The sequence below is a fragment of the Microcaecilia unicolor genome, unplaced genomic scaffold (assembly GCF_901765095.1).
Source record: "Microcaecilia unicolor unplaced genomic scaffold, aMicUni1.1, whole genome shotgun sequence".
Lineage (NCBI taxonomy): Eukaryota > Metazoa > Chordata > Amphibia > Gymnophiona > Siphonopidae > Microcaecilia > Microcaecilia unicolor.
Window position 1 is genome coordinate 58621 of NW_021963358.1, and position 14655 is coordinate 73275.

The following is a 14655-nucleotide window of genomic DNA, read 5'->3' on the forward strand; positions in this document are numbered from 1 at the left end:
CAACTCATGAGGGAGGCTCCCTCCACCACCATCGGACAACTGCAGGTCCTACCTTGCTTGTTGACATAAACTACCTCTGTCACACTGTTGGAGAAAACTTGGACCAGGGTCCCGGCCAGAAAGGGAGCAAAGTTGCGCAAGGCATTCTGCATCATCTCCAAACTTATCGACCAATGAGACTCTTATTCCATACAGGTGTCCTGTGCCAGATGGAACTTCTAATGAGCTCCCCAACTAGACTTGCAAGTGTCTGTTGTCACCTCTTCCCATCGAGTTATCGGAAAGGGAGCTCTGACGGTCAAATTCCTGGGCAACAGCCACCACTGTATATTCTGTCTGACAACCAGCATCCAAGAAAGATAAAGTTGTACTTTTGTGACACTGGAGACCAGCAGCTGAGAAGAGATTCCTGTAATAGTCGCATATAAGCCCTTGCCCATGGCACCACTTCCATAAGACCATAAGCATTGCCATACTGGATAAGCCGAAGGCCCATCAAGCCCAGCATCTTGTTTCCAGAACCTGGATGTAGTCCCAAACCATGGGTCTGCTTTGATTGAGGCGAAGATAAATCTGTTGAACCAGCTTCAACCTCCTACATTCCCCATGAGGAAGATCCTCTCCCGTGCTGTGTTGAATTGAATGCCCAGATAATCTAGCATCTGCGATGGAGTTAGTCTGCTCTTCTCAAAATTGATCAAACCCGACGACTACAGAAGTCGGACAATTTTATTGCCGTCACACTGTCCACATGGGATGTCACACGAATGAGCCAGTCGTTCAAATACGGGTGAACTCTGATTCCCTGATGCCAAAGGAAGGCTGCCGCCACCACCACCATAAGCTTGGTAAACGTTCTTGGAGCCTTGGCAAGACCGAAGGGCAAAGCCTGGACTTGGAAGTGATGGCCCAGCACAGCAAAAAGGTAGAAACCTCTGATGTGGCGGTCACAAAGGGACATGCAAATACCTTGAGATGGATGGTGGTGAGAAATTCTCCTGCTTAAACAGAGGCTATCATTGCTCTTAGTAACTCCATGCAAAAGTGGGACATTCGGAGGCAGCGGTTCAGATCTTTGAGATTTAAGACTGGCAGAAAGGTTGCCTTCCTCTTTGGAACAATGAAGTAGACAGAGTATCTGCCTTGTCCTTGTTTGGCCTGGGGAACTGGAACAATGGCTTGGAGTTCCAGCAAGGAATCTACGGTGATCCGAACCTTGACAACCTTGGTTCTCTTTTGACAAGGAGACTGCAAGAAGAGAGGAACAACCGGCTGGGAAAACTCCAACTTCTAACCTTCTTTAAGAATGTCCAGAACCACTGGTTTGATGTGATTTTGTCCACTCCTCTAGAAACTCCTGAAGACATCCTTCCACTGGAGAAAGAAGTGTAGAGGCACTGGGTGCTCTAGCTGACTGAGGACTTCCTGTCCACATGAAGGACTTCTGACCATATTGCTCAGGACTAGGCCCGTACTGTCTCCTATCTGAAAATCAAGATCGAGAGCCCCCTGCAGATGGATGACCAGCGGCTTCAGCTTATCCTCTAGCATCCACAGTGGCTTAGCTTCACCCGTTCCTTCACCAACTTACTGAGATAAGATGAGATAGTTCTCCAAATTGCCACTTACCCCAAAAGAACAGTTTACCTAGATGTGACTTTGACCCTGCATCCACTGCCCAATGCAGCACAATTGCTGACACGCCGTGACAGCCAAAGATATACTGCGGGCTGCAACCCCATAACATGGCATAAATAGCATCCATCAATTAGGCCAACCCCGATTCCAGCTGGGCATTATGGCACCAATCTTGTGTTATAAAACAGTATAGAAACCACCCACATTCAATAAATAAACTTGTGAATCATGTGCTTTGTGAAATAGTGCATAATATTTAGTTGTGCTCAGATTGCCATGCATGTAGCTCAGCCATAAAATAGCTCATAACATGCCACTGGGACCCACCATCACAGCACACCCTTCCTTGCCTGCCAATTAACAATCACAAATGATGGTACTTAGCTTTGTAATTGTGGTGTATCTCAAACTGTGTCTTTGGCGTTCCTGTGGATGAATAGGCTGCTAGTCCACTGGCTTCCTCAAATTCTTTTTTTGTTTTTTTATTCTGCTCGTGCTCGTACTTTGTGACAGACGCTCTTTCACGTTCCCTTACACTCTTTCACGTTCCCAACATGCTGCATGTTTCGTCAAAACGGCGTCTTCAGAAGAACGATTAAAAATGACCAAAATCTAAACAAAACAATAATATAGTAGACACTATTATATAGTCAGTTGTATCACTCTTAACTCAATGATCCTATGTAATTTGTACGGCGACTCACAGGAGGGGAGCATTCCACAGTCCCTTCAGAATCGGAGAAACACCAACGCATGCGCACTTGACTTTTAAAGCCCTTACAATTGTTGAATCATTCTCACATATGTGTGTCCGCCCACCAGTCAATGGCTTTGTTGAGGCCCCTGGGAAATGTAGTTTGCCATTTATAGATGAACCGAGCTTCTTTTCTTAACAACTGTGTAACAACATTACAACCCGATCTATATTGCATGTGTGATAGCACTAGAAAGGATAAATCCTCCTCTCGGTGACACATCACCTCCCAATGGCTCACAAGTGGAGCTTCTCTCTTCTGGATGCTTAAGTTGCTCAGGTGTTCGCCTATGCGCTGTTTAATTTTCCGTTTGGTCTGTCCTATGTACCATTTATTGTAAGGGCACCTTATGCCATAGACTACCTGAGCAGTGTCACAGTTGGTGCTATCCTTTAGCGTTATGGTGCAGTTAGTAACCGGATGTACAACTGACTTGGTCTCCCACGCATACTTGCAATAAGAACAGTTGTTACATCTCCTGAATGGGAACCACCTCCGATGATTGGTGCTTGAGTATCTCACCTAGGTTATGTGACCTAGTGTATGCAAACCATGGGAGCTCAGGGATGCCATGCAAGTGCAACATAGACCAATGTCTTCTAATAATAGTCTTAATATGATTCGTCATGGTGGAATGAGGTAAAACATAGATGACATTGGTATTATTCATAGATGTTCGTTCCCTCGTGGCCAACAGCCATTGTCTTTGATTATTGGCTGCTCTCTTATATGCTCTATTGACCGTCTTCCTAGGGTATCCATGCTTTATGAATCTGTCCCTCATGTCATTCGCATGCTGTATAAAATCCTTATTGGTGTTACATAGCTTCCTAACTCTTAAAAATTGTCCATAAGGGATAGCTTCTTTTTGGGCGATCCGGTGGAAACTGGAATAATGTAAGACCGAGTTGGTATCTGTCGGCTTGCGATAGTTGAGTGTGGAATTCATTACTTCGACTTTCAATCAAAATATCCAAAAAATTAACACACCGGACTTCTACCGAAACCTCAAATGTGATATTGGGATCACAGCTGTTTAAATGGTTAAAGAAACTTGTCAAATGTTCTTTACTGCCTTTCCATACAAGCAAGACGTCGTCTATGTACCTTTTTCATGTGATAATATCTGAGCTGAACTCTGTGTTGTACACATCTCTCTTCATATAATGCCATATAAAGGCACGCTATGGTGGGGGCCACCATCGCCCCCATCGCTACCCCACGCGTCTGGAGATAGAATCATCCTGACATTTAAAGTAATTGTGTTTTACTATTCGTTGGGCCATCGCATTAAGTAGCGCTATCTTGTGATGGGAAAGATCTAATTGAAGTAAATACTGATTTACCAACTCCAGAGCTGTATCTTGAGGAATCATCGTATACAATGACCTGACATCCATGGTGACTAATGTGAAGTCAGTGTGGTCTACCTGCATTTCTTCCAACATAGACAGTAAATGAGCGGAATCTCTGACATAAGACCGTATGTCCCTTAATATAGGTTGTAGATGATAATCCATGCTGCCCACAATGGGTCTTCCTGGAGGATTATGGAGACTCTTATGTATTTTAGGTATGAATCTGATGTTAGGTATGATAGGGTGACGGTTCAGCAGATACCTAGCCTCTCTTGCCGACACCATTCCCTCAGTAGCTGCCAACTCTATCATTGTTTTTACCACCTCTAAATATTGTGCTGTAGGATCATTGTCCAACCTAATGTGAAAACCTGCATCATCCAGTTGCCTATCCGCTTCATGTTTATACGCTAACCAGTCCTGGATTACCACCGTGCCCCCCTGTCCGCTCTATGAATAAGTATATCTTTATTGGATTGTAATTCTTGCAAAGCTTTTTCTTGTCGTTTAGATAAATTGAGATGGACACTTTGAAAAGATGTCTCCAATTCTTTGTGAATCATCAAGAACAACTCTTTGGAAAGTCTCTATATCGGATCGGGGGGGGCCCGGGGGCATCCAGGTGGAAGGAACCCGATACTTAGATAAAATGTAGGAGCTTCTATAATGAAGAGGGAGGATCCTGGGTGTTCTCACCAAAATACACTAAGTTTTCTAAAAAAGCGATATAGTCACTGTTGTGTGGAAATTCATCATAATAGGTATAGGGGCACAAAAGATAAACCCAGCTGTAACACCTGGGTTTGTTGCTCAGTTAAGTGCACAGATGATAGATTGTATACTACTCTTTCTGTAGACGGGTTTGATCATTTTGAGAAGAGCAGACTAACTCCATCGCAGATGCTAGATTATCTGGGCATTCAATCCAACACAGCATCCCGGGAGAGGATCTTTCCTCACGAAATGTAGGTTGAAGCCAAAGTTTTTCCCGAGGGCGTCCTCGCAGGATGTCCCCATGAAGGGGCGGGGAAACCCGTACTAACGGAAACAAGATGGGCGGCCATCTTTCGTTTCGATAACACGGTCGGGGACTCCCAAATATCCACATTTAGGTCATCCCTAGAGGTGGTCGTCCCCGATTTTCGGCGATAATGGAAAACCTGAGAACGCCCATCTCAGAAATCGCTCAAATCCAAGACCTTTGTTCGTGGGAGGAGCCAGCATTCATAGTGCACTGGTCCTCCTGATATGTCACGACACCAACTGGGCACCTCAGGGGGCACTGCAGTGGACTTCAGAAAAAGCTCCCAGGGCTAGCTCCCTACCTTGTGTGCTGAGCCCTCCAACCCCCCCCCCCAAAACCCACTCCCCACAAATGTACACCACTACCATAGCCCTTAGGGATGAAGGGGGCACCTAGATATGGGTACAGTGGGTTTGTGGTGGGTTTGGAGGGCCTCACATTTACCACCACAAGTTTAACAGTAGGGGGGATGGGCCTGGGCCCGCTGCATGAAGTGCACTGCAGTACCCACTAAAAACTGCTCCAGGGACTGCATACTGCTGTCATGAAGCTGGGTATGATATTTGAGGCTGGAAAAAATATTTTTTAAGTTTTTTTTAGGGTGGGAGGGGGTTATTGACCACAGGGGGAGTAGGGGGAGTCTCCTCCCCGATTCACTCCGGTGGTCATCCGTCATTTAGGGCACATTTTTGTGGCTTGGTCGTAAAAAAAAAGGACCAAGTAAGTCTGTCAAGTGTTCGTAAGGGACGCCCTTCTTTTTTCCATTATCGGTCGAGGACGCCCATTTGTTAAGCACGCATCAGTCCCGCCTTCGCTATGCTCCGACACCCCCAGGAACTTTGAGGGGGCCCAAAATCAGCTTTCGATTATGCCAATTTGGGCGACCCTGGGAGGACGCCCATCTCCCGATTGTGTCGAAAGATGGGCGCCCTTTCTCTTTCGAAAATGAGCCCATTAGTGTCCCTAGTCTTTGTACATATGAAAGAATAAAAAAATTGATTCATGTCTACTCATTCTACACCACTCAGAATTTTGTAGACCTCATCTATCTCCCCTAAGCTGTCTCTTTTCCAACGAGAAGAGACCTACACTCTTCAGCCTTTTTCATATGAGAGGAGTTCCAGCCTCTTTATCATTTCGGTTGCTCTTCTTTGAGCCTTTTCTAATTCCACTATATCTTTTTTAAATACAGCGAACAGAACTGACACAGTACTCAAGGTGAGGTAGATAGAGACAGTATAGTATTTCTCAGTCTTATTACCATCCCTTTCCTAATAATTCCTTGCATCCTGTTTGCTTTTTTGGCCGCCCCACACACTGGGCAGAAGATTTCAGCGTATTATCTACAACGACACCTAGATCCTTTTCTTGGTGCTGACCCCCAAGGTGGACCCTAGAATCAGGTAACTGTTCTTCCCAATTATTATATATTATTTGTTGCATTGTGTATCCCACATTCCCCCACCTATTTGCAGGCTCAATGTGGCTTACATAGATTGATAACATTGTCATAACAGGATATTGGATACAGTTAGTAATGTATAGCATTTGTCCACATTAGATTTCATCTGCCATTTGGATGCCCCAGTCTTCCAATTTCATAAGGTCTTCCTGCAATTTTTCACAGTCCACATGTGTTTTAACAACTTTGAATAGTTTTGTGTATTCTGCAAAATTTAATCATAGCAACCAGTCCCAGTACAGATCCTTGGGCATTCCACTATTCAGGCTTGTTTCAGCGAGCCTGTAGGTCTTTTAGGGCGATGCCCCATACCACCGGCATGGTGGTCTTTTTAGTCACTAGGGAGCCCATCCTGGAAACTGCAGTTTATCTTTCTCCTCCAGAACTAATGGGTAGAGGTGAACCGTGGCTCTTTCCACTCTCAGCTCCGCGTCCAGCGAGACCCATTCTGTTGTAATCAGGTCCTTAATGTCTGGATGCATTGGGAAGGACCTCTAAGCTCGCTTCATGATTGCGAAAGATGGAACTCCTGATGCCGAATCAAAATGCTCTTTAATGCAAAGCGCTTCAGAACTAGTGTTCTGAGCTCCTTATTAAACAACCTCAGTACTTTCATATCATCTCCTTTTTCTAATGGCTCCTTCAATGATGGCTCCTCTGACTAGACCAAGGCCACATCAGATAAGGAAAGAGAAGCAGAGCTAGCCTCATCTGCCACTTCTGGAGGTCTAAATGAGATCTGACTGTCCCTGCTTCAGTAAATAGGCCTGGTATAGAGCAATATGAACTCTGGAGAAAATAAAGATCCCAATGCAGCTGAATGCTCGGTCGGGCCCAAAGATTCCAGTATATTCAGACGCTGCACTGACCATTTCCTCCACGTCCCACAGGATTCTTGGCTTGCACGCACGGCAACATTCGACGCTGGCTGGCAGGTCTCACAGTGAGAACACCGATTAACTGCCTCTGCTAGAGTTGCCATTCACCCTGTCACAAGCGCAGCACGTGTCCCAAGCAGTGAGTCTAGATCCCTACCCCTGCACCAACTAGCAGCTCTCCAAGCGGTTTCTGAATCAAACTTTAGTCGGACTTTACCGCTGCTGGCTGCTCCCCCCAGGCTCACAGCTCTTACCACAGATGAGAAAGACTCAGGACTGCTACTGTGTTCCAAATTCTCCAGCTAACCTCTTTCTTCTTTTTTTTTTTTTGGGGGGGGGGGGGGGATTGTTATGCTGGAAAAGAAGAGCTGTACAGGGAACAAGGGAGAGAAGAAGTAAATTTGTGGGGTACTGCAGACAGGGATCTGAAGACCTCCAGATATGACTCTGCAGACTCAAGTCACCTGCTAAGCTCAACTGGGGACCAGTTGACCAACTGGACCAGGAGCAAATCACTGTGAACCAGGGGCTGAAAAGTGTGTCCATCCACCTGCTATAGACAGAAAATAATGAGGAGCTAGACTGGATACCAAGAGAGATACATCTGAGCTCAGTTTTCAGTTCTCTATCTTCACTTGCTGATTGATGGACAAACTATCCCACAGATTTTGGAATAGAGGGGAACTATGTAATGGAATAGATCTTGCCACTAGGGTTAATAATTGGCTCCCTTTATCAGAAGATGTTGGTTTTATCTAATGCGTGACCTGTTCTTGCAGTTCATATTTCCCTAACAAAAGCAGAGCTATGCATACAATGCAATAAAATAAAAACTGGACCTCTATATGGCCCCAAACAGGGCTTCCAAGGTGATTGAATCTTGTGACGGGTCATGCCCCAAATGTGGGAGTGCCAGCGTGAACTTGGGACATATGTTTTGGCTTTGCCCGCAAGTAAAGCAGTTCTGGGGGAAGATTTTACAGATGGTGGACAGGCAGTGGCGGTGCACACTGGTGGGCGACCCCTTGCTTGTCTTCTATAAATATAGTTACACTGCAACCCCCCCTGCGGGTTTTAAGGGTTATATACAGATGGCTATCTACTTTGGGCTTGCCACCATTTTAAAAGCGTGGATATCAGACCAGGGGCCGTCGCTGGTCGTTTGGAGATCACAGTTGATAGCACAAATGAGATTAGATAGATGTTAGGTTAAAACACTAGATAGTGAGTTGGGGGAGCAATTTCGGAAACAATGGGAACCATTATGGCTTACCTTACCTTCTAGAGGGAGAAGCTACATTTTGAATTTTTGATTAGTTTTGGGGCATACGAGGGAGTTACAGAGGGGGGGTCAAAAGGGTTTGATAGGGTCATATGGGTTGCACAGTGGTCAGGGCTTTTCTGGAGTCAGGGTACGAAGGATTGCTTCGAGATGGAGCCAAGAGACACCATGGCTTTTTTTTTTTTTAAAAGGGGGGGGGGGGGGTTGGGGGGTTACGGTCTAAAAAGATGTGGTTATGCGGGCAACTATTGCACATTAGTTTGTTCTTCCCTATACCTTGTTTATATGGTTTGGGTACAGGTGTACAGTATTATTTCAATTAAAATGGCCTTAATTTAAAGAAAGGGAGGGTTGGGGGGAGGGGTGGTTTGTTCGGGGGATAAAAGAAGAAAATGATTTGATGTTTGAAGAAGGAGTGATAGTAGTCTGTTGTATTAGTAATGTTATTTGTTGAAATATTATGAATGTATATTTTACATATTATGTCAATAAACAGATTTAGATGAAACCAACTGTTTTATATTTATTCACTTAAAAAATTCACTTAAAAAATTACATGTGAATAAATTACACTTTTTTGTTTCATCTTCACGGTGTCGTGAGGATTTTTTACCTCCTTTTTTGCCTTCGAATAAACAGATTTAAACATAAAAACTGGACCAAGCCTGTGTGGAATAATAACACTGGTTGCTAACACAGAAATATAATAAACGTAGATCTTGATTTTACATCCTTACCTGCCAGTTTTTGAAGACTGGAGAAAAATGAGGTTTTGAACAAATCCAGCAAGGGAGACAAACTAACAGAAAGAAAAAAATCCTTTCCATGGCTCAATCCAGTAACTCCCATAAACTCCCATATTTAAACAGACTGTTAGCTCAACACAAACTATGAAGAATCAAGTTGTACTTTAATAAAAAAATAAGTCACACAAATATTTTTATACTAAAAGAATAAAGATTTTTATTAAGCATTGTAAGTTGCATTCAATAGCCTTCAAAATACATCACACCACATTCCATCAACAATCAATCAAACCCAACAGTTCATTCTTGCTCAATCGATGGGTCGGGGCCGTACTCCCTTCAACTTACATTAAGATAACCTACTTAGCTCTTGCGGGCAGGGAACAGGGAATTACACCTCATTTCTGATCACTAATGTGTGATGAAGAGCATCAGGAGAATTAGGAGAATTATATGAAAATGAATATAAAGAAATGATTTGGATTTCAAAGTACAGTAAGTCTGGAAACACTAACAAAAACATCAAAATGATTACAAGTATACTTGCTTATACTAAATTCTCAATGGGAACGTTCTCAAGAACAAGCAATTCATTTCCTGCTACAGAAGGGGGGTAGTTTTGAAGATCAAAGCTTTTTAAATGTATTTTTTCACAGAATTTCCATATTTGCTAATATGAAGGCATAAAACAGCAACAGAGAACAATAATGCATACAGCAATGAGTACACCAGGGTAACGTTGATATTTAAACGGCTAGATAATTGTTTTTCAAAGTTTTAGAATAAATGCAACATAGGTCAATAATCACAAACTTTTAAGGTTAGAGCAAGATCAGTCAATGACTAAACATAGTTAACATCTTTTATAGGACTATTACTGATTATTAGCTTTTTTTTTTCTTTTGCAAATGGGCACAGTACTGGTAAGAATGGAAGAAAGAGGACTATAACATGCATAATATTAACTACACACTTTAAAAATTAGACCCATGCAGAAGTTTAGCTCAGTAGCTGTACTAATGGTCTACGTCTGATTCAAAACCACATTTGCTTATTGTTCACGGATGCATGGTATCAGTCACAAAAAGTTTCAGAACAGTGTGTTTGTTTTGAAAGGTCATTTGTATTTTCTATGATTTTAAGATTATTTCCATTTAACTTGCTTGTAAAGAATGTATGATGTATGTTTAAAATCAGAACTGCAATATTACTCTCTACCATATTTTTTTTTTTAGTTTTGATAGCTTGCACTTTTTTTAAACACAAAAAAACCCACATCAATGGTGATGAAATTTTAAGTAGTAAAGAAAAAAAAAAACTATGGTTGTGCCATCTTTTTAATTCCATAATCATGAATTCAAAGCCTTGAAGACAGGATTTGTTTTGTGACACAGTAATGCAAAATCAAATATAATGGCATACATATGGTGCCAAGTACTAAAATTTAATATATTTTAAGCTACTGTATATATACTTAAAGACTGCCAAAATTTGTTTTCGTTATATTTCGAGAAAAACTCCAAGCTTTTGTCATAACCAGTTTGAGCTTTATGTAGACTTCATTTTAAGTGTGGGAGTCAAATGCTCTTCATTATCTTGGTTGGTTTTATTGTAGCATTTTGACTAACACTGGTTAAAAATAAAAACTAAAAGACAGTTTTAAATCTTTGACAGCAAAAAGAGGGATCCGATTTCCCAAATCCTTATTTTTCTCTTACGGAAAGGAAAAAAATGTACATAACTGTAGGCTCTCTTTCTTTCCAGATATTCCTAACCCTGAACCTTCCAACATCCTTCACCCTCTATAAAAATAAGTTTACTCTTCTTTTTTTAAGACAACAGCCTCAAGAGTGTCATCTTTAAGGCAAACGCTGTCTGCATTTAGTGCATTTAAGTGAGGATTTGTATTGCACATTTTAGAGTCATTACTCAAGGCACTCTCCGATGGCTTGGAAGCCCTGCCGTTTCCTGGTTTGCCGTTCATTTGGGATGCTGACTTCTCTTCGCTTACCACCCCATTCTCAGCCAGGGATCCATCTGAAGACACAGCTGAGGATTTTGAGTCTTCTGATTGTGTCTTAAGTTCTTTGGCCACTTCTTCTGCTGAAGTAGCATAAGGAGGCTTGGCCTATTGAAAATGATAAATTTTATAAATTCAACATTGTACAATGAAGATACAAGATTACTGGTTAGGTGGCAATGATGTTGGGAACATGGATGTGCATGCATAACTATTTTGGTTTGTTTTCTGATAAACATTAAAACATTTGAAATTAAGGAATAAAGATGAAGTTTTTGTCCTGTGATTATACTATATGCTGATGTTGAGGAAATATATGGTTGACATTTTTAGAATAACTACCACTCTCACTGGCCAGTTGTTAACTCATTCACTCGTGGGCCCTCAAGACTCAAACCTCCATATATCGTAACTGGTTCCCACTAACAAATCATTGTAACCACACAGTACATTCATAAAGTCCTTTTACTGCTTTTTCAATACTCTTTTTATCATAGTGACCTCAGTTGTGCACATTGTCCAACAAATGTTGGACATACTTTATCAACGACCCTATATCGGAACCTATTAGCCGGAATACGTTATTGCAGTTTGGTAGCTTTCACCCGTACCAGCTAAAATATAGTCTGCCCATTAGTCAGTTTTTGCAGGCTAGACGAATCTGCTCGAGTATACAAGAATTCAAGAAACACTCTAAAGATTTACAAGAAAGGTTCCTTGAAAGGGGCTACCCGAAGTCAGCTGTCAAAAAAGCGTATCTGAGAGCACGTTTCGCACAAAGACCATTGTTGCTTAATGAAAAGAATATAGATAATCAAGACCTTCTAACATGTGTACTCCGTTCACAGAGATGGCCCAGAAAGTGGTCCAGATGATAAAATCCCACTGGTATGTGGTCCAACTATATCCCTGTTTCCAGGAACTACCATTGATATCTTACACTCGAGGCAAAGCTATAGGGGAGTGGCTAGCACCGAATAAGTTTTGAGAACCCAGGGATAGGGGCGTTGAGGGAGAACATAATACATGTGATAGGTGCCAATGGTGCAGGTTGGCGATAATGAGGATAGAGTGGTCTGCCCCTAATGGTAGAAAGATTAGGGCCCGAAATAAAACAGATTGTGACACGAGGAATGTAATATACGCGATTGAATGTCCTTGCAAGTTGATATATGTCGGGAGGAGTCCCGACCTATTAAGATTTAGACTGACGGAACACAAATCCCGCATTGTCGCTAATAATATCCAGGCTCCATTAGTAGAGCACTGGATTCAAAAGAACATCGGGTGGATGATATCAGGTGGAGAATTCTGGAACAGGTACATGTAGGTATTGAAGGGGGATCAATAAGCAGGGTATTAAATTTCAGAGAGCAATGGTATATCTTTACATTACAGTCAGTTATGCCCACCGACTTAAATGCTGAATTAGAGGTGGGCATCGTTTATGCGAACTATGGTAGTTGCTTCCATTAAGGGGCCTGATGACGTAGTGGTGTGACGCCAGGTAGATTAAACTATTAAAGATAGGCACTAACACGCCGCCGCCATCTTTGCAAGGACACCAACCCTGTAATTATTTAAGCAAAGCTGATGCTAAGACGGCAATGGGTAAGATTGAGGGGAAGAATGTTGTTGTTAGTCGGCATGAGTATTAAAAATAAGTATTAACTCTATCGACGCACCGCATAAGGATGGGTGGTATGTTTACTTATTTTTATTCTTTGTAGGGGTCAGTCCTTGAGACAGCCTAGGAGAGGGCGAAACATGCATGTCGGACATTAACATCAACCCCTGGCCCGATATATCCGAATAAGATGAGTATTTAATAGCAATAATCTAAGATTGAGTCAAAAGAAAAAAAATCGGTAATATAGTGAACTGATGAAGATCTGTGTGCAAAATCCATTGTCATAACATTTGTTGGACAATGTGCACAACTGAGATCACTAAGATAAAAAGAGTATTGAAAAAGCAGTAAAAGGACTTTATGAATGTACTGTGTGGTTACAAGGATTGTTAGTGGGAACCAGTTACGATATATGGAGGTTTGACATTTTTTAGAAGTCATATAAATATTAGATCATACATTACCAGCATTTTAACAGAGTACTCCTCACTATTTTGCTTTTATATTTAATTTGTATCACGTATAGACTTGTCAGTTTCTGTTCACACAGGATTCATTAAAACATACAATTTCACCAGGATTGCCTATATATTTTACACAGCTGTAAAATGAATGAAAACATATACACTACAACATGAAAAATCCTGAGTTACAATTAATTGCTCATCTTGTTTTTCATATTTTTCAGTAAGGCATGATTTCACTTTCTGCTTGCAAGAGGGAGAATGCATGGAAAAATCACTCACTTTGTTATGGTGCCTGGTGTTTTCCTTCCATTAATAACTGTATTTATAGGACTACGTCACCTCCCACTATACTCTGCTTAGGTCTTGGGTTAACTGCTTTCAAGTGAAGATGGAGTGAAATATCAGAGATGATCACACTAGGCATTATACACCACATAGTAGACTTTACACTAATTCTGTGTTTCTCAAGCTGGTCCTGAAATGCTCCCCCCTAACTAGCCAGTCGAGTTTTCAGGATAGTCACAATGAATAGCCAAGACAGTGATATGTACACACTACATATTACATTGTAGCCATCCTGAAAACTCGACTGGCTACAGGATACTCCAGGAACAGTCTAAGAAACATTACATTAACCTTCCTATGGGAACACAAAAAATAGGGACACAACTGAAAAAAGAAACATTAATTTTATAAGCACTGGTTATTGATAATCAGTATCATCTGCTCATCAAAGTTGGTGTGAGAATCTATTGGGTTTCTGAAAAAGCCAAGTCTATGGCCCCTTGCCAACAAATGCCATTGCAATAGCTAGGCCACATTGGAGGACTTAAAAATAGGGGCAAAAAACCATAGCAGATATAAACAAAGCCTCCCTGGCACTATAACAGTCCTGAACAAGTTCAGTCCTCGTGGGCTGCGAGCAAACTAAGTTTCCCGTATATCCCTATATGCATTACATGGATGTTGTGGGCATGCAAATCCTTCTCATAAATGTTCAATAGGGAATCCTGAAAACCTAGTCTGTTTGCAGGCATCGAGAATTGAACTCAGACAAGCTTGCATTATAACATAAAATCTGTCTCGACCTGAGCCACAAGCCCAAATGAGTAGGCGTAAACTTTTGGATACCCTAAAACAAATCTCTATCAATGTGTGTGCTGCCTACCTAAGGTGTATGTAGCCTTCAACCTAGCTGAGCCAAAAGCTGCTTAGGCATAAAGAATGGGCATACCTCAATAAATTAGTTAATTAAGAACGGGTGGAGGGAAAGGGAAATGGGACTTGATATACTGCCTTTCTGAGGTACATTCAAAGTGGTTTACATATATTCAGGAAGGCAGACAGGCTACAGGTGTATGGTTCGCTTAAAATAATTTGTATTTTGGTTGGGTA

General features: G+C 41.8%; 1 protein-coding gene across 1 annotated transcript in view; it reads right to left on the minus strand.

Moving 5' to 3' along the window:
• Positions 1–10841: 10841 nt before the first annotated feature.
• Positions 10842–14655, minus strand: part of LOC115459248 (constitutive coactivator of PPAR-gamma-like protein 1 homolog) — a gene marked incomplete at its 5' end in the record, with an annotated part of 42084 nt that continues 38270 nt past the window's right edge. The window contains one exon of the mRNA XM_030189104.1: positions 10842–11271. Coding sequence (XP_030044964.1) covers positions 10960–11271 — 312 coding nt within the window. The remainder of the gene's footprint in view (positions 11272–14655) is intronic.